Below are 21,716 nucleotides of genomic sequence, written 5' to 3'. Positions count from 1 at the left end.
GACCCACATGAGGACTTGACCCCTTGAATCAGTGGCTGCAGAGTGGTGATGCTCTGAGCTCTATCAAAGATTCACCAAACCCCTTGTCTGTTAAGTCTCACCGACAGGCTTCACCATGGTGTTGCCACCCCCCCCCTGCACGCCGGTCTTGGATTGGCTTCTCCTTTACTCTTCCTCCTACCACCTCCGTTTGTGTGGCTTAGTACTGAATGGGCACAGAGATACTTAAGGGGCTTGTATCTCATCTCATCTCCTCAGACCACATAAGCTGTCCTGAGGGGGTGAGAGGCTGGGCGAGGCAGGGTCGGGTGGGGGTCATCCAGGGTGACTGGAGCACATGGACAGGGTCTAGGGGCCATCCTGGGGCCTCGGTGGCCCAGCAACCCCAGCCAGAGCTCTGATAATCGGGCAATTAGAGGACCGGCGTGGGCCTTGAAGTGGTTAATGGTTTAATTAGTGTTATTAGAGCTGGAGAACGAGGGAGAGAGGAGGGAGGGAGGGAGGGACGGACGCACGGCCTCCGAAAGGCTGGCTGGAGCTTGACCCGGGGCAGGGGGAGAGGAAGGACAGCCGCCACCATCACGACACAGACACACACACAGCTGACACACACACAGACGCACTTGCTGTAAACAGCCACAATTACCGCCACACAGAGATGGTCATATTTTCAATGTGGAAATGTATGGGCAAAGTGGTACAATGCACCAGTCATTATGAAATCCAACCATGCAACTGTTTGAATTGTCATAAAGTGGTGTTTCAGTAATACAAGGGATTCTCAGAGTAACTGTCTGGATAATGAGTGGTGCTGGGGTGATACTGGGAAACTGGGTTAATGGGAGCACTGGGGAGGGTCACTACCCTTAGCACAGAACACAGCTATGTGACTGACTGCGCCCCTAGGAGAGACAGAGGGAGAGAGAGGGACAAAGATGGAGAGATGAGAGGGAGATATGGAGAGAGGGAGGGAGGGAGGGGATAGAGGGAGCAGGAAAAGAGGAAAGTGCAATCCGAGAAAAGATGGTTGAAGGAGACAAGAGAAAGAATTGGGCATCGGGAAGAGACAGAGGGAGAGAGAAAAAGTGAGAGCGATAAAAGAGAGAGAAAGAGCGAAGACACGGCTCTGCACGTTGCATCCTGGGAAGGGAGACCGTCGGTTGGGCGAATTAACTATCAGGACACCCTTGACACGTAGAAGCCAATCAGATTTTAATTAACTGGTGGATGGTGATGGAGGGAGAGACGGGTGAGGCTGGCACAGGCTAATTACCCTCTGTATCTCTGCCTGCCTGCCACAGGCACCACAGGGACAGCCACAGAGCATCCCCATTCCAGGGCCAGGGGAGGGGAGAGAAGGGCTATCCAGGGCAGGGAGCCCCAAGGCTGGGTAGATGTGTGAGTGAGACGGGAGGTGGAGGCTCTAGAGGTGGAGGAATGGAGGAAGAGGGGTGGAGGAAAAGAGGGTTGGCCAGAGTTGAGGCCTCGTGGCTGGGTAGATGTGTGAGAGAGCGAGGAAAGGCCTGGGGAGGTGGAGATGTGGCTGAGGAGGGTGGGAGGTTACTGTAATCAGCTGTGAGGGCCAACATTCTGGCTGCATGTCTACATTATGAGTGTCTGTCTGGAGTGTGTGTGTGTGTGTGTGTGTGTCTTTCTGAGTGTGTGGCTCACTATAGTAGTCTGCCCACTGAATTGCATATGTCTGTCTATCTGTCTGACAGTAAGTGTGTATATGTCAGTCTATCCATGATGTGTGTGTGTGTGTGTGTGTCTCACCGTGGAGGGCTGTCCTAGCAGAGGAGCTGGCCTCTGCGGGGGAGGAAGACTTGGAGCGCTGGCTGAAGGGGGATTGTCCGAAACGCTCGTCCAGGAAGGGGCTAGGAGTGGACACACAACCACACACAGACATATTCAGAGCAGTATCATGCTATAACAGCTCCATAACTAAAACAAATGCTTACGTTAAAATATGATAGCAATATGCAATCAATATGGAATTGTTTTTAAATAAAGTTGCAGAGCTCCAGGCCTCCCAATCTCAATGCTAAACCATAAGCCATAAACCAAAACAGACTAACTGTAGAAATAGCAGCTAAGCGGGAAAAGAAGCCACTATGTTCATCATGTCGAATGGTCGCTGGTTTGAATACCCAAGCCAACAAGGTGAAAAAACTGTCGAGGCACTTTACCCTAATTTGCTCCAAGGACGCCGTACTCCTATGGCTGTAAAACAACACCTTTCACTGCACCTATCCAGAGTATGTGACAAAACAACATTTTTGTTGTTGTTGTTGTTGTTGTCTTACCTGCTTATGCCCACCATGTTGCCATCTTTGTGGTCATTGGCTTTGCTGACTTTTTCTGCAAAACAAAAAACATCACCATATCAAAGAGGGTCATTAACAACAATGAGAAATCATTAACGAGCCTTTTGTGGTCATGATGGAACCACGAAGCACTTATTCAGAGCATGGTGATTATTCAACGTGACCGAGTGGTCAGTATTGGTCTGATACTGCTTTAAAAAGGAGCAATCTGGGATCTGGGAATCTGTTCAATGGTCCGTCCTGGCATCCAGAGCACCGTCTGTGAATTTGAGAGGGGTAACATTTCCCGAACCATTTAGCTGAAAGACCAAACCCAGATTGTAGCATATAGTAACACTGTGTTCATAGTAACATCCTGTATAAAAAACCCAGGGAAGTTGCATGGTTGTCCTGTTGCCTTGGTATATACTGTTTTAAGTGGTCAAAGTCAAAGAGATCATATTCAATTACTAGAGGGGCTATGTCATAAACCCTCAAAGTTTCAGAATGGTATGAAAATGGCAGCCATTGTGGCCAGGGAGAAATCCAAACCAGTCTAATTGGAATTAATGGTAGTAGAGGCATAGGTGATGCATTTCCTGATTTCACTTATGCAGAAAAATAAAAAGGCATGTGATTTTTTTTAACCTAAAATAATGTCATATAATTATAAAGTTTGTACAGGTTTTAGACTGTATAAATAGCCTATGAAATATATGTAAAAGGACCATAAATGTCTCTCAGTTTGTTTTCTTGGAAAGCTGTGAGTGTTTATAATATGATACAATATCAGTACTTGTTGCATTTACAACTTGTCTAAATCCTATCAACGGATTTCAGCCAGTGGCTGTGGATTGACTGCATTGTTAGTATGGAATATTGGCATACTGGTTCGAAAAATTAGAAAGTTCGAAAAATTATTGGAATCATTCCACTTAAACTGACTAACAAACTGTGCAGACAATCTTCAAAATGATTTTTTTACACAATATCTCATCACAGCACACTGGTTGACCAACTCCCTGACCAAAATGGCTGACCTTTTAAGCTGTCATAAAAACTTTCATGTCCATTCTAGTATTCAAATTTGTAATTCTATGGTCAGCGTAATAAAACCCAGGGAAGGTGTATGGTTGTCCCTTGGCTTCAGCAGCCTACTAGTGATGACCTCATTATAGCAGCCTCTTGCTCCCTGGGTGGCACTGCTCTAGTCGCTGCCCCCCCAACCCCTCCTCGCCCACCACTCCCTAACCCCTCCTCGCCCCCCCCCACTCCCTAACACCCCTCTCCGTCAAACGGTTCGCCAAGGACAGAGGTCTCTCCACGTTGCCATGGTGATGCCACACGGGAGAAATGTAGGGGTAGTTGAGAGAGGGGCGGGGGGGCGATGGGCTAGTGTGTGCAGCCAAGTGTGCTTGAGCCGGCATGTTTGAAAAGGAGTCGAGGAAGAGAGAGAGGAGGGATAGAGAAGGAGAAGAGGGAGGGAGGGACGTGGGGGAAGACAGGCACTTTGTAGACACTGCTCCCCATGGGGGCTTGTGTGTGTCTGCGTGCGTATCTGTGTGTGTGTGTGTGTGTGTGTGTGTGTCTGCGTGTGTATCTGTGTGTGTACTTGCGTGCTCATCGGTGTGTGCATCTCTCTCACTGGAGAGAGATGTTTTGCCACAATTTCCAAGGTGCTACTGTATGAGGCATTTAGGCGTAGCAATCAGAGCTGGGGGGATAGAGCTGGGGGGCATGGCCTGGGTCTCCTGTACCCCCCCCCCCCCCCACACACACAACCCCATCTTGGGGGATGCAGGTTCCACTTCAGTGCTCTGTCATCAAGCAATACAAACAGCTGTCTACTGCCTCAATGTCATGGTCACAGCCAAGCAGGGAAGAAGTGTGTATAAAACCTACAGAGCACATTACAGGTAATATATAGTGTCCCCTAACCGCAGAGCCTCCAGAGGATGGAAGAGAAACATATAGGTTTTATGGCTAAGTATCACACCACATTTCAAGGTTGACTCTGAGCACTGAGGTGCCAGAGAGAGGTGTGTGTGAATGTAGTCAGGAAGGTGTGTGAGGGTACGTGTGTGTGTACAAGTGTGTGTACATGTGTGTGTATGTTTGAGAGATTGTGTGTGTCATAAGTGTGTGTGTGTGTATCATAGAGAACATTGCGCACCTGAGAGTTGGAAGAGGAGCTCGGAGGCCATTTTCACTGATATGTCCTGGGAGAAGAGGTCTTGCTTCTGGGGGCGTGACAACGCTTCAGGGAGGCTGGTCATTGGCTCGCTCTTCTCACACACCCCTAAAGTGCTGAAGGCCAGCAGGTGAGTAGGGGGCGGGGCCGGGCCACTGGCCGGGTCCACCTCCATAGGCTCCGCCTTCACCGTCACCTTCTGGTAGTGGGCCGCGTCCTTGTTGCTTTCTGGGGTAGGGGATTGGATGAGAGGGACAGTGAGTGACAGGGTTGAATCTATGCATTCCTGTGACAACTCCTATCTACACCGAGTACACCAAACATTAGGAATCAAATCAAATGTATTTATATAGCCCTTCTTACATCAGCTGATATCTCAAAGTGCTGTACAGAAACACCTCCCTAATATTGAGTTGGCTGTATGTCCTTTGGGTGGGGGACCATTCTTGATAAACACGGGAATAAGGGATCATGGCTTTAACCTGGATTCACCTGGTCAGTCTATGTCATGGAAAGAGCAGGTGTCAATGTGTATATATATATATGTATTAGTGAGGGAAGTAATTTGCCTTATAGTTTGAGAAAAGCCAGTTCTGTTTTATCCAAAAGGTTATAATATATTTATACCGCATACAACTCTACTGGCTTTCCTCAAAGCTGACTAGTAAGTGGATTTGATTCCCGGTAATGTCCTAATCTCTGCATTTTACAGATGATGCATGGATGTGTCTCACTCTCAAAATATAGATAGTTAATTTATCATACAAACCCTACATAGACTTCATATTACCTCATGGATGTTCAAAGAGATATAATCTTTAAAAAAAAAACCTTGTTAATGCCTTTAACATACCCTGAGGACATTCTGTACATTTAATCAGACAAGATCTCTCATTCCATTCGTACTTCAATCTCCATCCATCAGGAGCACTCTAAACTCCGGACTGTCCTCACTCAACCTCCCCGAAATAATATGAGCCTGAATCCAAGTGAAAATGGTTGGAATTCCAAAAATGTTTAATAAAGCCTGGACCATAACATCCATTCAACCCCTAAAGTGCTCCGTTCCTGAGTGGATATTGTCTAGTTATGTGATTACGTAGAGCTACAGGGCATCACCAGGTCACACACTGGCTCAGGGAGCTAGGCAGCCGGTACAGGTTCACTGTTGTGTATGTATGTGTGTATATACAGTGGGGCAAAAAAAGATTTAGTCGGCCACCAATTGTGCAAGTTCTCCCACTTAAAAAGATGAGAGGCCTGTAATTTTCATCATAGGTACACTTCAACTATGACAGACAAAATGAGAAGAGAATAAATCCAGAAAATCACTTTGTAGGATTTTTAATGAATTTATTTGCAAATTATGGTGGAAAATAAGTATTTGGTCACCTACAAACAAGCAAGATTTCTAGCTCTCACAGACCTGTAACTTCTTCTTTAAGAGGCTCCTCTGTCCTCCACTCGTTACCTGTATTAATGGCACCTGTTTGAACTTGTTATCAGTATAAAAGACACCTGTCCACAACCTCAAACAGTCACACTCCAAATTCCACTATGGCCAAGACCAAAGAGCTGTCAAAGGACATCAGAAACAAAATTGTAGACCTGCACCAGGCTGGGAAGACTGAATCTGCAATAGGTAGGCAGCTTGGTTTGAAGAAATCAACTGTGGGAGCAATTATTAGGAAAATGGAAGACATACAAGACCACTGATCATCTCCCTCGATCTGGGGCTCTACGCAAGATCTCACCCCGTGGGGTCAAAATGATCACAAGAACGGTGAGCAAAAATCCCAGAACCACACGGGGGGACCTAGTGAATGACCTGCAGAGAGCTGGGACCAAAGTAACAAAGCCTACCATCAGTAACACACTACGCCGCCAGGGACTCAAATCCTGCAGTGCCAGACGTGTCCCCCTGCTTAAGCCAGTACATGTCCAGGCCCGTCTGAAGTTTGCTAGAGAGCATTTGGATGATCCAGAAGAAGATTGGGAGAATGTCATATGGTCAGATGAAACCAAAATATAACTTTTTGGTAAACTCAACTCGCCGTGTTTGGAGGACAAAGAATGCTGAGTTGCATCCAAAGAACACCATACCTACTGTGAAGCATGGGGGTGGAAACATCATGCTTTGGGGCTGTTTTTCTGCAAAGGGACCAGGATGACTGATCCGTGTAAAGGAAAGAATGAATGGGGCCATGTATCGTGAGATTTTGAGTTAAAACCTCCTTCCATCAGCAAGGGCATTGAAGATGAAACGTGGGTGGGTCTTTCAGCATGAAAATGATCCCAAACACACCACCCGGGCAATGAAGGAGTGGCTTCATAAGAAGCATTTCAAGGTGCTGGATTGGCCTAGCCAGTCTCCAGATCTCAACCCCATAGAAAATCTTTGGAGGGAGTTGAAAGTCCGTGTTGCCCAGCAACAGCCCCAAAACATCACTGCTCTAGAGGAGATCTGCATAGAGGAATGGGCCAAAATACCAGCAACAGTGTGTGAAAACCTTGTGAAGACTTACAGAAAATGTTTGACCTCTGTCATTACCAACAAAGGGTATATAACAAAGTATTGAGATAAACTTTTGTTATTGACCAAATACTTATTTTCCACCATAATTTGCAAATAAATAAATTAAAAATCCTACAATGTGATTTTTTGGATTTTTCCCCCTCATTTTGTCTGTCATAGTTGAAGTGTAGCTATGATGAAAATTACAGGCCTCTCTCATCTCTTTAAGTGGGAGAACTTGCACAATTGGTGGCTGACTAAATACTTTTTTGCCCCACTGTATGTATATATGTATGTATGTATGTATGTATGTATGTATGTATGTATGTATGTATGTATGTATGTGTGTGTGTGTGTGTGTGTATATATATATTGTTTACAGAAGCACACAACATACAGGAAAGGGGATAGTGTATGGTGTGTGTGTGTGTGGCTCAGTGAAGCACACAAAACAGAAAATATGCTACCACCATTAAATATGAAACAGCACAACAGTAACCTCATTCCAGCCCTATGGGCATTTTGAAGAGGAGGGGGTGTTATGATGTTGTGAACTCAAACGCTTCCTTGAAAACCTTTCAAACCTTTTGCTTCAGCTGCCGTCAAACGAAAGAACACTTCCGATTCAACAGCGGTCGTTGTCTTTTCATATCAAGTTTTCATAAATCAGGGCATCTCTTAGGAGATTTGAAAAATCGGGGTTGAAATAAAACAACAACGTTGGTTAGAGAATCCCTAACGGAGGAAAAACCTTCCCGTAACCTCCCCCCAACCTCCCCATCGCTCTGGTTATCAGACAGTGTTCAAGAGGTTAGCCAAATAGCAGACGCTAAAAATAGTCCCGGTGGCCGGCATTACACGGCATCAGGATCTCTGAGGTAACAGATTTTGACTGTCTCGTCCAGGTTGTGTGTGTCTGTGTGTGTGTGTGTGTGTGTGTGTGTGCGTGTGTGTCTGTGTGTGTGTGTAAGTGTGGTGAGGAGCAGCAGGGAGCTCCAACCATGCTGACACGGATGCTCATGGTGATTATGGATATATGAAATTGGCCCAGTAGCGAGGGGGGAAGAGGTGGGAGGGGGAGGTCAGGAGTACAGGAGAGAGATAGAAGGAAGTTGGAGAGAGAAAGAGTGAGAGGGGGGAAGGAGGAAGGGGTGAGAGGGTATGCTGAGGTCAGCAGTGTAGGAGAAAGAGAGCGATAGACGGAGAGAGGCAGGGAAGGGTGAGGAGGCAGCGAGGCAGTAGTAACCCAGTGATGACCCTGCCCTCTCTGTGACCTCTCCTCTCCTGGATGGCTGAGCCTGGGAGGGGCGAGGCTAGTCACCGTTGTCTGAACCCGGCCTACATTGTGTGTGTGTGGCGAGGTGCACGCCCGAGTGGTGCATTTACATCCGGAGTTGAAAGTGTATGTGAGTGCGCCAGTGTGTGTGTGTGGTGAGGTACAAGCCTGAGTGGTGCGTTTACATTCGGAGTTGAAAGTGTATGTGAGTGCGCCAGTGTGTGTGTGTGTGCATCAAATCAAATTTTATTTGCCACATGCTTCGTAAACAACAGGTGTGGACCAACAGTGAAATGCTTACCCAGGTGCATGCTAGAGCACCAGTGTGTGTGTACAGTGTGTGCGGTCGGCCCAGTGTTCCTGTGTGTTTACATGATGTATGTGTGCGCGTCCATCTGAGTGTGTTCTCTTTCCGGACCCAGGTTTTGGGGGCGGTGGTAGCCTAGCCGACCCCCCCCCCCCATCCATCTGGAGACACAACTGACAACCATCGGCCGACTAATCCCTTAATCAGGTGCCCAGAGCCTGGCAAGAGCAGAGCGGTCGTGGAGGAGGTGGGGGGGGGGGGGGGGGGGGGGGTAGAGAGCACTGCGAGGCCGGGGTCAACCAAGGGACAGGCAGTCTCACGCACGCTCCCGCCTGGGGTTCACCACCCCTGCCATCAGGGGCTGAGCGTACTGCTGAGCCACACACACACACACACACACACACACACACACATACACACACACACGAAGCGAGAGAGCTGGGATAAGTACACTTGCGTCACAGCTGAGATTCATTGAGCGGTCAGACGGTCACACACAAACATTTTGCCCACACACACACACGCTCAGAAAGTAAATAAACACACTCTCACAGTGAAAACACATCAAAGTAGGGGGGTCTAAGTGGTCTTTTTTTGTGTCAAATTGCATGGCCTTCACTTACCTATCTAGCACAATAAAACACACACACTACACATGCCACTGTATGTCCAGGGCTATGACATTATGTTCTGGTGCCATAAAAAGATGAATCCTGTTCCTAAGTGTGTGTGTGTGTGTGTGTGTGTGTGTGTGTGTGTGTGTGTGTGTGTGTGTGTGTGTGGTGTGTGTCGTCCCCTCTAGTGTAGGAGCAGTGGAACACAACACCAGTTCACCTCTAACAGCAAGTAGAGGGGTTGTGACCTGATAACTCCCACTACCTCTGTACTGTAGTGTAGAATCTCTCACTTGCACAGCTCTGACTGATCCTATACAGTGTTGTATGGTACCATACACTGTAATGCTCTCAATGTACACAGTCTAATGCAGGGCTCTCCAACCCTGTTCCTGGACAGATACCCTCCTGTAGGTTTTCCCTCCAACCCCAGTTGTAACTAACCCGATTCTGTTTATCAACCAGATATTTATTAGAAGCAGGTGCGCTAGATTAGGGTTGGAGTGAAAACCTACAGGAAGGTATCTCTCCAGGAACAGATTTGGAAAACCCTGGTCTAATGTATAGATATCACGTTTACTTGACTTTGCCATATACCTTAACGCTCAATGTATGACAGGTAGGCTATACATAGTCCAATGTATATTATGTTGACATTGTGTGGATTGTGTTTAGGCTACATGCTAATATATTCTGTATCTTTAGAGACAGCCATATGCTATCTAGTATACTGTAATCTTCTCTCTATATCAGGTTATATTAACACACTGTACATATCACATTTTATCAGACAAATACATGTCTGCTTTTACTTGACAATGCATTATTCATTTTTGAGACAGAGTGAAAATGACTGCGCTGCTCTGTTTCGCTGTTTACCTTTGACCTTCGGTGTCTGCTCCAATCAGAACGTACAGCCAGTCGGACTGTGTGCGTGTACATAGGTGAGGAGAGGACTAGCAGTAAAGCCCTACAGCGAACAGCCAGACAGCCACACCATTACCGATTCAACACATGTAAAGCTACCGTATCATACCACGAGGTATACCTTTGATGCATCGACAGAGGGGGGATACAGAGATGAGCTGGGAGAGACACATGTAAAGCTACCGTATCATACCGCGAGGTATACCTGTGATGCATCGACAGAGGGGGGGATACAGAGATGAGCTGGGAGAGACACATGTAAAGCTACCGTATCATACCGCGAGGTATACCTGTGATGCATCGACAGAGGGGGGGATACAGAGATGAGCTGGGAGAGACACATGTAAAGCTACCGTATCATACCGCGAGGTATACCTGTGATGCATCGACAGAGGGGGGGATACAGAGATGAGCTGGGAGAGACACATGTAAAGCTACCGTATCATACCGCGAGGTATACCTTTGATGCATCGACAGAGGGGGGATACAGAGATGAGCTGGGAGAGACACATGTAAAGCTACTGTATCATACCGCGAGGTATACCTGTGATGCATCGACAGAGGGGGGGGATACAGAGATGAGCTGGGAGAGACACATGTAAAGCTACTGTATCATACCGCGAGGTATACCTGTGATGCATCGACAGAGGGGGGATACAGAGATGAGCTGGGAGAGACACATGGATGCCGTCAGGGAGGATGAGAGGAAAGGATCGAAATAAAGGTGGAGAGTACTGGGGAGAGGAACGCCCTGAGGGTGAGAGAGAAGGAAGAAAGATGAGTGAGCGAGAGAAGGAGATGGATAAGATGACATCCTCCCTCCTCATCCCCTCGCTCTCCCTCTCTGGTCGACCTGCTCAGAAAGGGGTGAAGAGTTCAGCTGCTTCAAAGGGATGCAGTGGTGGAAGACAACATGTCAGCTGGGGAGCGAAACAGCAGCAGCAGACAGAGACTGATCTTAGACCAGTTACCTCTTATTCAGCCAGGAGGGGTAGGGGTGATACTGCAGCTACATCTGTTCTCAGATCGGCTGGTACTGTAGCGTTCAATAATTCAGTACAATTATGATGCAACACTTGCACAGAGACTAACGGAGAGTGGTGTGTTTGTTACAGAGTGAGAGGGGGGCGGAGGGGGGGTTCAAAGATCCAATAGTCCCCCAAGGGGGTGAGTGCCTAAAGATATCAGTGCCAATGTAAGACTAGATCTACCAGGGAGGGAGGAAATGAAGGAGAAAGGGAGGGAGGAGGGCACAGAGAGGGCAACAGCCAGGGCACTGAGGCAGAGTGGAACAGGCTTAGCATCAGGATACAGCAGTGCAGTGGTGATGAAATGAAACGGCAAGGTCATGTCCTCCCACCCACCACTTGGGCTACATTAACATGTATTCCTGCACTTCATAAATCCAATCAATTATTGTTATGCAGTACGTGTGGACAATTGATTGTCAGTGTACGGTTTAAACTATACTGAACAAAAATATAAACGGAACAATTTCAACGATTTTTACTGATTTACAGTTCATTGAAGGAAATCAGTCCACAAAAAAAAAAAATGTCCTAATCGATGGATTTCACATGACTGGGCAGGGGCAGAGCCATGGGTCGGCCTGGAAGGGCATAGGCCCACCCACTTGGGAGCCAGGCTCACTGACTGGGGAGCCAGGCAAAGCCAAACAGAATTAGTTTTTCCCCACAAAAGGGTTTTATTACAGACAGAAATACTTTTAAGTTGCACCAGCTGTCCGGGTGGCTGGTCGCACCTGTGTAATGATCATAATGATTAATCAGCATCTTGATATGCCACCTGTCAGGTGGATGGATGATCTTGGCAAAGGAGAAACACTCACTAACAGGGATGTAAACAAATGTGTGCACAAAATTGGAGAGTAATAAGCTTTTTGTGCGTATGGAACATTTCTGGATCTTTTATTTCAGCGTATGAAACCAACATTATACATGTTGGGTTTATATTTTTGTTCAGTAGATACAGTATATATATACAGTGGGCTCCAAAATTACTGGCACTCCTGACTGGCAATGCACAAACAATACTTTAAAAAATATAAACTATATAATTAGAGAGATAAACTCAAAATACCGACATGTAAAAAATACTGTACTTTATTAATGTTTCAATGGAACCCACCAAAATCATACAATTCTTTAATACAAAATACATTTCACCAAAATCAAGGTTTCATAATTATTGGCACTCCTCATTTAGTACTTAGTGCCACCACCTCTGGCAAGGCTAACAGCATGGAGTCTTTTCCTGTAATGTTTGACAAGGTTAAGAAACACATTTGGAGGGATTTTGGACCATTCCTCTATGCAGACCTTTCAAGATCCTTCACAGTCTTGGGTTTGCCCTTATCAACTGCCCTCTTCCACTCAGCCCACAGGTTTTCCATTGGATTGAGGTCCGGCGACTGGGATGGCCATGGCAGAACATTGATTTTGTTGTCACAGAACCATTTCTGTGTGGATCTTGAGGTATGTTTTGGGTCATTGTCTTGTTGGAAAGTCCACCTACGGCCAAGTCCCAGCCTTGTGGCAGAGACAACCAGATTGTCAGCCAAAATTGCCTGGTACTTGGTGGAATTCATTACGCCATCAATCTTAACCAGTGCCCCTGGACCTCTGGAATTAAAACAGCCCCAAAACATCACTGACCCCCCCTCCATATTTCACCATGGGTATGAGGTGCCTCTCCTTGTATGCATCTCTGTTGACGCAAAACATGCCGATGCTGTATCTGACCAAAACGTTAAATTTTGGTCACGTCTGATCAGAACACCTTCTTCCAATCATAATTTAAATGACATTTAACAAACTCCAAGCGCTTGCATCTGTCTTGGGGTCAGTAAGGGCTTTCTTCTGGAAACCCTTCCAAAGAGCCTGTGGTTGTGGTCTGATGGTGCTTTTTTAAATCTGGTGACCCCAAGACGCCACCAAGGCCTGCAATTCTTTCACAGTGATTCTAGGTGTTTTGTTGTTTCTCTCACCATCCTCTTCCCTATCCTGGGGGGCAAAATGTATTTGCGTCTTCTACCCGTGAGGTTTTTAACTGTTCCATGTCTTTTGAATTGTTTAGTAATTGCCGACAGTGCTCAGTGGTATATTCAATCATTTGTGGATCTTCTTGTAGCCATTACCAGATTTATAAAGTTCTACGACCATCTGTCTCTTTTGAACTGCCAGTTCTTTTCTTTCCTTCATGGTGTTGGATGACAAAGGGATATTACATGCCTGTTACCTCATTTTTATACACTAGCAAAAAAGTGATGTAATGGCTCAATATAGTTCCTTAACACTTAGATACACTTAAATAAGTGGAATTGAATTCCTGGTTTAATTTTGGTAGATGTTATTTACAATAATATTTAAGGGTGCCATTCATTTTGAAACCTTGATTTGGAAGACATTGATTTTTAAATAAATCAATTAATTCATTTGTTGGGTTCCATTGAAACATTAATAAAAGTACAGTATTTTTCACATGTTGGTATTTTGAGTTGAGTCTCTTTTAAAGTATTGTTTGTGCATTGCCAGTCAGGGGTGCCAGTAATTTTGGAGCCCACTGTGTGTGTGTATATATATGTATATATATACAGTGCCTTGCGAAAGTATTCGGCCCCCTTGAACTTTGCGACCTTTTGCCACATTTCAGGCTTCAAACATAAAGATATAAAACTGTATTTTTTTGTGAAGAATCAACAACAAGTGGGACACAATCATGAAGTGGAACGACATTTATTGGATATTTCAAACTTTTTTAACAAATCAAAAACTGAAAAAATTGGGCGTGCAAAATTATTCAGCCCCCTTAAGTTAATACTTTGTAGCGCCACCTTTTGCTGCGATTACAGCTGTAAATCACTTGGGGTATGTCTCTATCAGTTTTGCACATCGAGAGACTGAAATTTTTTCCCATTCCTCCTTGCAAAACAGCTCGAGCTCAGTGAGGTTGGATGGAGAGCATTTGTGAACAGCAGTTTTCAGTTCTTTCCACAGATTCTCGATTGGATTCAGGTCTGGACTTTGACTTGGCCATTCTAACACCTGGATATGTTTATTTTTGAACCATTCCATTGTAGATTTTGCTTTATGTTTTGGATCATTGTCTTGTTGGAAGACAAATCTCCGTCCCAGTCTCAGGTCTTTTGCAGACTCCATCAGGTTTTCTTCCAGAATGGTCCTGTATTTGGATCCATCCATCTTCCCATCAATTTTAACCATCTTCCCTGTCCCTGCTGAAGAAAAGCAGGCCCAAACCATGATGCTGCCACCACCATGTTTGACAGTGGGGATGGTGTGTTCAGGGTGATGAGCTGTGTTGCTTTTACGCCAAACATAACGTTTTGCATTGTTGCCAAAAAGTTCAATTTTGGTTTCATCTGACCAGAGCACCTTCTTCCACATGTTTGGTGTGTCTCCCAGGTGGCTTGTGGCAAACTTTAAACAACACTTTTTATGGATATCTTTAAGAAATGGCTTTCTTCTTGCCACTCTTCCATAAAGGCCAGATTTGTGCAATATACGACTGATTGTTGTCCTATGGACAGAGTCTCCCACCTCAGCTGTAGATCTCTGCAGTTCATCCAGAGTGATCATGGGCCTCTTGGCTGCATCTCTGATCAGTCTTCTCCTTGTATGAGCTGAAAGTTTAGAGGGACGGCCAGGTCTTGGTAGATTTGCAGTGGTCTGATACTCCTTCCATTTCAATATTATCGCTTGCACAGTGCTCCTTGGGATGTTTAAAGCTTGGGAAATCTTTTTGTATCCAAATCCGGCTTTAAACTTCTTCACAACAGTATCTCGGACCTGCCTGGTGTGTTCCTTGTTCTTCATGATGCTCTCTGCGCTTTTAACGGACCTCTGAGACTATCACAGTGCAGGTGCATTTATATGGAGACTTGAATACACACAGGTGGATTGTATTTATCATCATTAGTCATTTAGGTCAACATTGGATCATTCAGAGATCCTCACTGAACTTCTGGAGAGAGTTTGCTGCACTGAAAGTAAAGGGGCTGAATAATTTTGCACGCCCAATTTATTCAGTTTTTGATTTGTTAAAAAAGTTTGAAATATCCAATAAATGTCGTTCCACTTCATGATTGTGTCCCACTTGTTGTTGATTCTTCACAAAAAAATACAGTTTTATATCTTTATGTTTGAAGCCTGAAATGTGGCAAAAGGTCGCCGAATACTTTCGCAAGGCACTGTATATATATATATGAACTGAACAAAAATATAAACCGAAAATGTTGGTTTCATGCGCTGAAAAAAAAAAGATCCAGAAATGAATGCAAGGAAACACGTGCCGTCATCATTGCTTTGCACAAAAAGGGCTTCACAGGCAAGGATATTGCCAGTGAGATTGCACCTAAATCAACCATTTATTGGATCACCAAGAACTTCAAAGAGAGCAGTTCAATTGTTGTGAAGAAGTTTTTAGGGTGCCCAAGAAAGTCCAGCAAGCGCCAGGACCGTCTCCTAAAGTTGATTCAGCTGCGGGATCGGGGCACCACCAGTGCAGAGCTTGCTAAGGAATGGCAGCAGGCAGGTGTGAGTGCATCTCCATGCACAGTGAGGCAAAGACTTTTGGAGGATGGCCTGGTGTCAAGGGCAGCAAAGAAGCCACTTCTCTCCAGGAAAAACATCAGGGACAGATTGATATTCTGCAAAAGGTACAGGGATTGGACTGCTGAGGACTGGGGTAAAGTCATTTCTCTGATGAATCCCCTTTCCAATTGTTTGGGGCATCCGGAAAAAAGCTTGTCTGGAGAAGACAAGGTTGAGTGCTACCAACAGTCCTGTGTCATGCCAGCAGTAAAGCATCCTGAGACCATTCATGTGTGGGGTTGCTTCTCAGCCAAGGGAGTGGGCTCACTCACAATTTTGCCTAAAAACACAGCCATGAATAAAGAATGGTACCAACACATCCTCAGAGGGCAACTTCTCCCAACCATCCCATTGATAATCCCATTGAGAACTTGGGGTCAATCATCAAGAGGCGGGTGGACAAACAAAAACCCACAAATTCTGACAAACTCCAAGCATTGATTATGCAAGAATGGGCTGCCATCAGTCAGGATGTGGCCCAGAAGTTAATTGACAGCATGCTAGGGCGGATTGCAGAGGTCTTGAAAAAGAATATTGACTCTTTGCATCAACTTCATGTAATTGTCAATAAAAGCCTTAAACACTTATGAAATGCTTGTAATTATACTTCAGTATTCCATAGTAACATCTGACAAAAATATCTAAAGACACTGAGGCAGCAGACTTTGTGAAAATTAATATTTGTGTCACTCAAAACTTTTGGCCACAACTGTACTTTGGTGTGAAAAGTGCAAATCAATCCCAGAACAACAGCAAAGGACCCTGTGAGGATGCTGGAGGAAACAGGTACAAACGTATCTATATCCACAGTAAAACGAGTCCGATATCAACATATCCTGAAAGGCCACTCAGCAAGGAAGAAGCCACTGCTCCAAAACCACCATAAAAAAGCCAGACTACGTCCAAAATCCCTGCTGCAGTGTGTGCAAACCTGGTCAAGAACTACAGGAAACGTATGATCTCTGTAATTGCAAGCAAAGGTTTCTGTACCAAATATTAAGTTCTGCTTTTCTGATGTATCAAATACTTATGTCATGCAATAAAATGCAAATGAATTACTTAAAAATCATACAATGTGATTTTCTGGATTTTTGTTTTAGATTCCGTCTCTCACAGTTGAAGTGTACCTATAATAAAAATTACAGACTTCTACATGCTTTGTAAGTAGGAAAACCTGCAAAATTGGCAGTGTATCAAATATCAAATACTTGTTCTCCCCACTGTACATACATACATACATACATACATACATACATACATACATACATACAAAGCTATGGAATCATGTAGTAACCCAAAAAAAGTGTTAAACAAATCAAAATACATTTTATATTTGAGATTCTTCAAAGTAGTCACCCTTTGCCTTGATGACAGCTTTGCACACTCTTAGCATTCTCTCAACCAGCTAATCCTGGAATGCCTTTCCCAGTGAACGTTACGCCCCTGCTTTTTCCTATGCTGGTCTGTATATGTGTGTGAGAGTGTATCCTCTAGTCCAACATCTTTGACAAGACGTCATCAGGTTCTACTACAGCCCACATCATTTTAACCACACGACCCCAACTGGGACGCCATGTCAGGTACACTCGTCTTAATTAGCAAGGTAATGACCTTGGGCGCTGAGGGCAACAAAAGACGAAACGGAGTGGGGTATATTGGGTCGGAAATAGGCTCACTGCTAGGAGACAGGTGTGACTTCACACCCATGGAGGGGGTAGGGGGAGATGAAACCAGGGACAGTGGGTGGCAGGGACATCATCACCCACACTTTGCCAGCCTGCCTGCCTGGGACAAAGGGTATCACTCAAGGCACTGTACCCCCCCCCCATACCCCCCATCCTCCCAGTCCCCTGATGTCCTTCTGTACCCTCTATACCAGTACCCATCTGCTAACAGGCACTAGCAGGCGTTAGCCAGCAGCGCAGGGGACTGCTTAGCCCTACTGTAATTAGCCCCTAGACGCTAACCGTGCTAACAGCATGTTTTAAAACAGATGTAGGGGGTGGAGAGAGGGCGCTACCGCCACCACCGTCATTTGATAAGGAGAGAGAGAGAAAGAGCGAAAGAGAGAGAAACAGAAGTGACCTAGTTAAAGCAGTGATGCAACACATTACAGTACACAATGGCCAGTTTTGATGCCAGTCCTCCTTGCTCTCCTGATGGTTGCCTTGGTCAACTGAAAATGAGCTAGTCCGGTCATTTAATTACATCTAGCCTATTCCATATTAGTGGGTTTAAGGAGGAGCCTCTCTGGTAACAATCCATTTAACCAGTCTATTGTAAGATCGCCTAGTTTTTTTCCAATCTGTGCTCAATCGCACCCATGTGACTTTCTTTTAGCCAACAGCGTGCCTCCCTGCGCCGGAGTTGACCTCGGCAAGGGGTCAGAGGTGACGGAGTAGACGCCCTTGGAACCTCGTAGCCATGTGACGCAGATGACTCATACGGAGTTTACCTTCCCCCTGGCCTCCCCCTCCTCCTCACCCGTTCCTCTCTCTAACCTCAAGGCTGTCTGACTGAGGGGCCAGACTCACTGTCACAGCCATCACACCAGACAACCTTCTCTCCTACTCCCTCAGACGACCCCACTGCTGTTGTCATGGCAATGGACAACGGCACTACTCGCTCTACTAAGCTCCAGGGGGGTGAGCACAATGAAAGATATTTGAAGTATTAAAAGTAGAATCCTTAATTTTTCTCGGCGCATGCTGCTAAATTACAAAGGCTAACAGGCTAACTGGCCAATGTTAAACTACACTGACAGGCTAACGGCTTGGGCTCTGAATGCTAGCGGAGGCTAAAGGAGGACGTGGTGGTGTGGTGAGCATGTCGGCCCAGAGGTGGGGAATGATGGTGAGAAAACAAGCAGCAGTAGTGGAGGAATCACTCAGAGACTTCCCACCTCCTCTCTGTTTAACTCTCACACACACACACACACACACACACACACACACACACACACACACACACACACACACACACACACACACACACACTGTATGGTGTGTGTGGTGTATAGTGTAATGTAGTGTATAGTGTAGCAGCGCTCCCAGGCAGTGACTATGACTCACTGTAGACACAGGGTGACCCAGAGAGAACAAGAGAACAGAACAATGGCATCTGGTGTGTGAGGGTACAGGATGAGATGAGGGGCTATGAAGCTGAGAGATCACTGTACTGTTATCAACTGCTGTGTTACACTACACACCCAGCAGCAAACACACACACACACACACACACAGTACTGTTCCCTCGGAGCATGGAATTACATGAAATCAAGAGATCACACACACACAGACACACAGGATAACACCCACCCACTACCAACATCTACAGCACACACAACCTACAAGCTACACACAGACACACACTTGAACCAATTAAGACACTTGATTAGCAGAGAGACACACTGAGCTCTCACACTGTGGACAAACACATGCCCAACACACACGCGTGATCTGTGCCACACACTTGACCACACTTTCATCTAAAATGAAATAAGCAGATAGTGTAGCCTATCTCTGTCTCATATAGTCGATCGAGGGTGAGAGGGGCCTCTCGTATGACATAACCCGTACTGCAGCAGAAATAACAGAGAACATGCTAAAACTAGAAGACGGTTTAGGACAGGGTGTTCTTTCGTCCCTCCGTCATCTCTGTTTTCATAGAGAGGGGCGAGGGGGCCAGGTTTGAGGTTCACTGTAGCGCACCGTTGGAGATGGACCCAGCATCCATCGATTGGTTTGTTTTGAACGGGGGACCACAAGACGGGAAAAGGATATTGACTGAACAACATGAAAAATAATTGACCCTTCTGCCCATCTTCCACCCAAAAAAACTTGAGAGGAGGAGGAGGCAGGAGGGAAAGAGAGAGAACAGAAACCGGGGGAGAGAGAAAAAGAAAGAAAAACAGAAGGAAGTGGAGAGGAATACGCAGGAGGGAGAGAAAGAGAACAGAGGTGTTGAGAGAGGACTTTGACCTGGATATTACCATGGGAGGACACAAAGGCTTTGGTGCCAAAATAGAGAGCTTTGAGTCTCAGTGTAAGAGATAAACATTTCCCTGTACAATGGTTTTCACCTGTACTGTGCCTCACGTTTGACAACTGTTCCATTTGACTTCTCTACATACAATGCTTTTACCCGTGTCATTACATGGCAGGGACCTGGGTCACCTTTGACCTCTCTACTGATTCATTCCTATTGGCTGATTTAAGGCACTAACTGTACCATGTTAACCCAGTCACGAGCAGAATAGATTGAGGACTACCCTTTCACTGCAATCTCCAGATCAACATGGGTGAATTATATACTCAGATGTGCGAGATCACTGAGTAGAGTTTTAAAAGACTTGCACGCCTTGTCAGTACATAGGTCAAGTTAAGGTTTGTGGATTGGATTGAATCCAATCCAATCTCTACTTGCACTATCCTATATAGAGAAACATCAACTATGTTCTAACTATTTTTTATGATCAAATTGGCTGTGAATGTGTGTATTGTGCTGTCAAAAAAAACACTTCTAAAAAACACTTCTAACCCACACACAACCCCCCCCAACCCACACACACAGCCCATTACCTTACCTGATAGCTTCATCAGCAGCTCCGACGCCACCTTGAAGTTGATGTCCTGGCTGAGGAGACTGTTCTTGTTCCCCATGGGGCTTCCCTCGCGTCCCTTCAGGGTCCCCCTGTGGCCCCCACTGTCTGCTGTGACCTCTGCTGGCCCTGTGGCCCCCAGCGCCGCGCCCTGCTCCTGGTAGAAGGAGGAGTAGCTGGGCTGGCTCCGGGGGCTCCTCCGCACCTCTTCCTCATCTTCCTCTGCCCGGGGTTCCTGCTTCAGATGGAAGGACTGTGGAGCCTTCAGGGCTTCCTTCTGGTTGGCCGCTATACAGAGAGAGAGAGAGGGGGGGAGGGTTAGAGAGAGAGGGGGAGGGAGGGTTAGAGAGAGAGTTAGAGGATAACGAGAAGGTTGGAGAGGAGGAAAAGGTGAGAAGGAGAGAGGGGAAGAGGATAAATGAAAGAGGAGAGAGGAAGAGGTGGGAGGGAAAAGGGAGAGAGAGTAGAGCCAGATTGGTGAGAGGTGATTGTCAAGAGGAATGAGAGGGACGACGAGGACAGAGAGAGGGTTGAGGAGGGTTGTGTGTGAGAGATCCTCAACTATTTGTAGAATGATACAGTGTGGACTGTGGCAGAAGAGCAGGGTTCAACTGGGGTTTTCTCCATGTGACAGTTGATCACATAAACCCAACAATAACATAACGCTGGTCACATGGCACAACACGTGGCCGTGTTTCTGCATTCTACGGTCTTCTGTGTTCTTAGTTTGTACCTCAAACCACACACACACACACAAAGTCACACACACACTGACCAGTAACATGTGAGAGAGAGAGCCGGTCAGATTGAGGATGAGAGTAGGTTTAGTAAGCAGTCTGTTATTTAGAGAGAGAACTTAAAGTCCCTGGTCTGGACCATCAGTGAACAGTGAATCCTAGGATCCTGGAGCACAGTGGGCCAGCACAGATGGTAGGACCTAATGACTGACTCTCTCACTCTGTCCAGGTCTGCAGGGCATCTCTAACCAAATCCACTCCTCCTCTTCTCTTTCTCTCCATCTTTATTTCACACACACACACACACACACACACACACACACACACACACACACACACACACACACACCACACACCACACACACTTAAGTTAGGCTTGCTAATACACAGATAATAATGAAACTAAATATCACACACCTGTGTGTGTGTGTGTGTGTGTGTGTGTGTGTGTGTGTGTGTGTGTGTGTGTGGGGAAACTGGGTCACATCTAATCCCGCCTTAGATGAATAATTAATAATAATTAGACATGGCGCAACTTCTGATCTCTGCCAAGAAAACCCAGAGACCACGGTGCCTCAACGCTTTGTGGTGATGGTTCTCTTACTCTCGGTCT

The 21,716-nt window shown here is 45.9% G+C and overlaps 1 protein-coding gene across 3 annotated transcripts in view; it reads right to left on the bottom strand.

The window, feature by feature from the left end:
* Nucleotides 1-21,716, bottom strand: part of LOC109900476 (zinc finger protein 827) — a 100,502-nt gene that overhangs the window by 25,143 nt on the left and 53,643 nt on the right. For all 3 annotated transcript variants that reach the window (XM_031837888.1, XM_031837889.1, XM_031837886.1), the window contains exons 5-8: nucleotides 20,352-20,654; nucleotides 4,480-4,725; nucleotides 2,307-2,361; nucleotides 1,777-1,877 (exon numbers count right to left, since the gene is read on the bottom strand). In XM_031837888.1, the coding sequence (XP_031693748.1) occupies nucleotides 1,777-1,877; nucleotides 2,307-2,361; nucleotides 4,480-4,725; nucleotides 20,352-20,654 (705 nt within the window). The remainder of the gene's footprint in view (nucleotides 1-1,776; nucleotides 1,878-2,306; nucleotides 2,362-4,479; nucleotides 4,726-20,351; nucleotides 20,655-21,716) is intronic.

The sequence above is a fragment of the Oncorhynchus kisutch genome, linkage group LG12, assembly GCF_002021735.2.
Source record: "Oncorhynchus kisutch isolate 150728-3 linkage group LG12, Okis_V2, whole genome shotgun sequence".
Lineage (NCBI taxonomy): Eukaryota > Metazoa > Chordata > Actinopteri > Salmoniformes > Salmonidae > Oncorhynchus > Oncorhynchus kisutch.
This window is presented reverse-complemented; position numbering and strand designations above follow the sequence as displayed.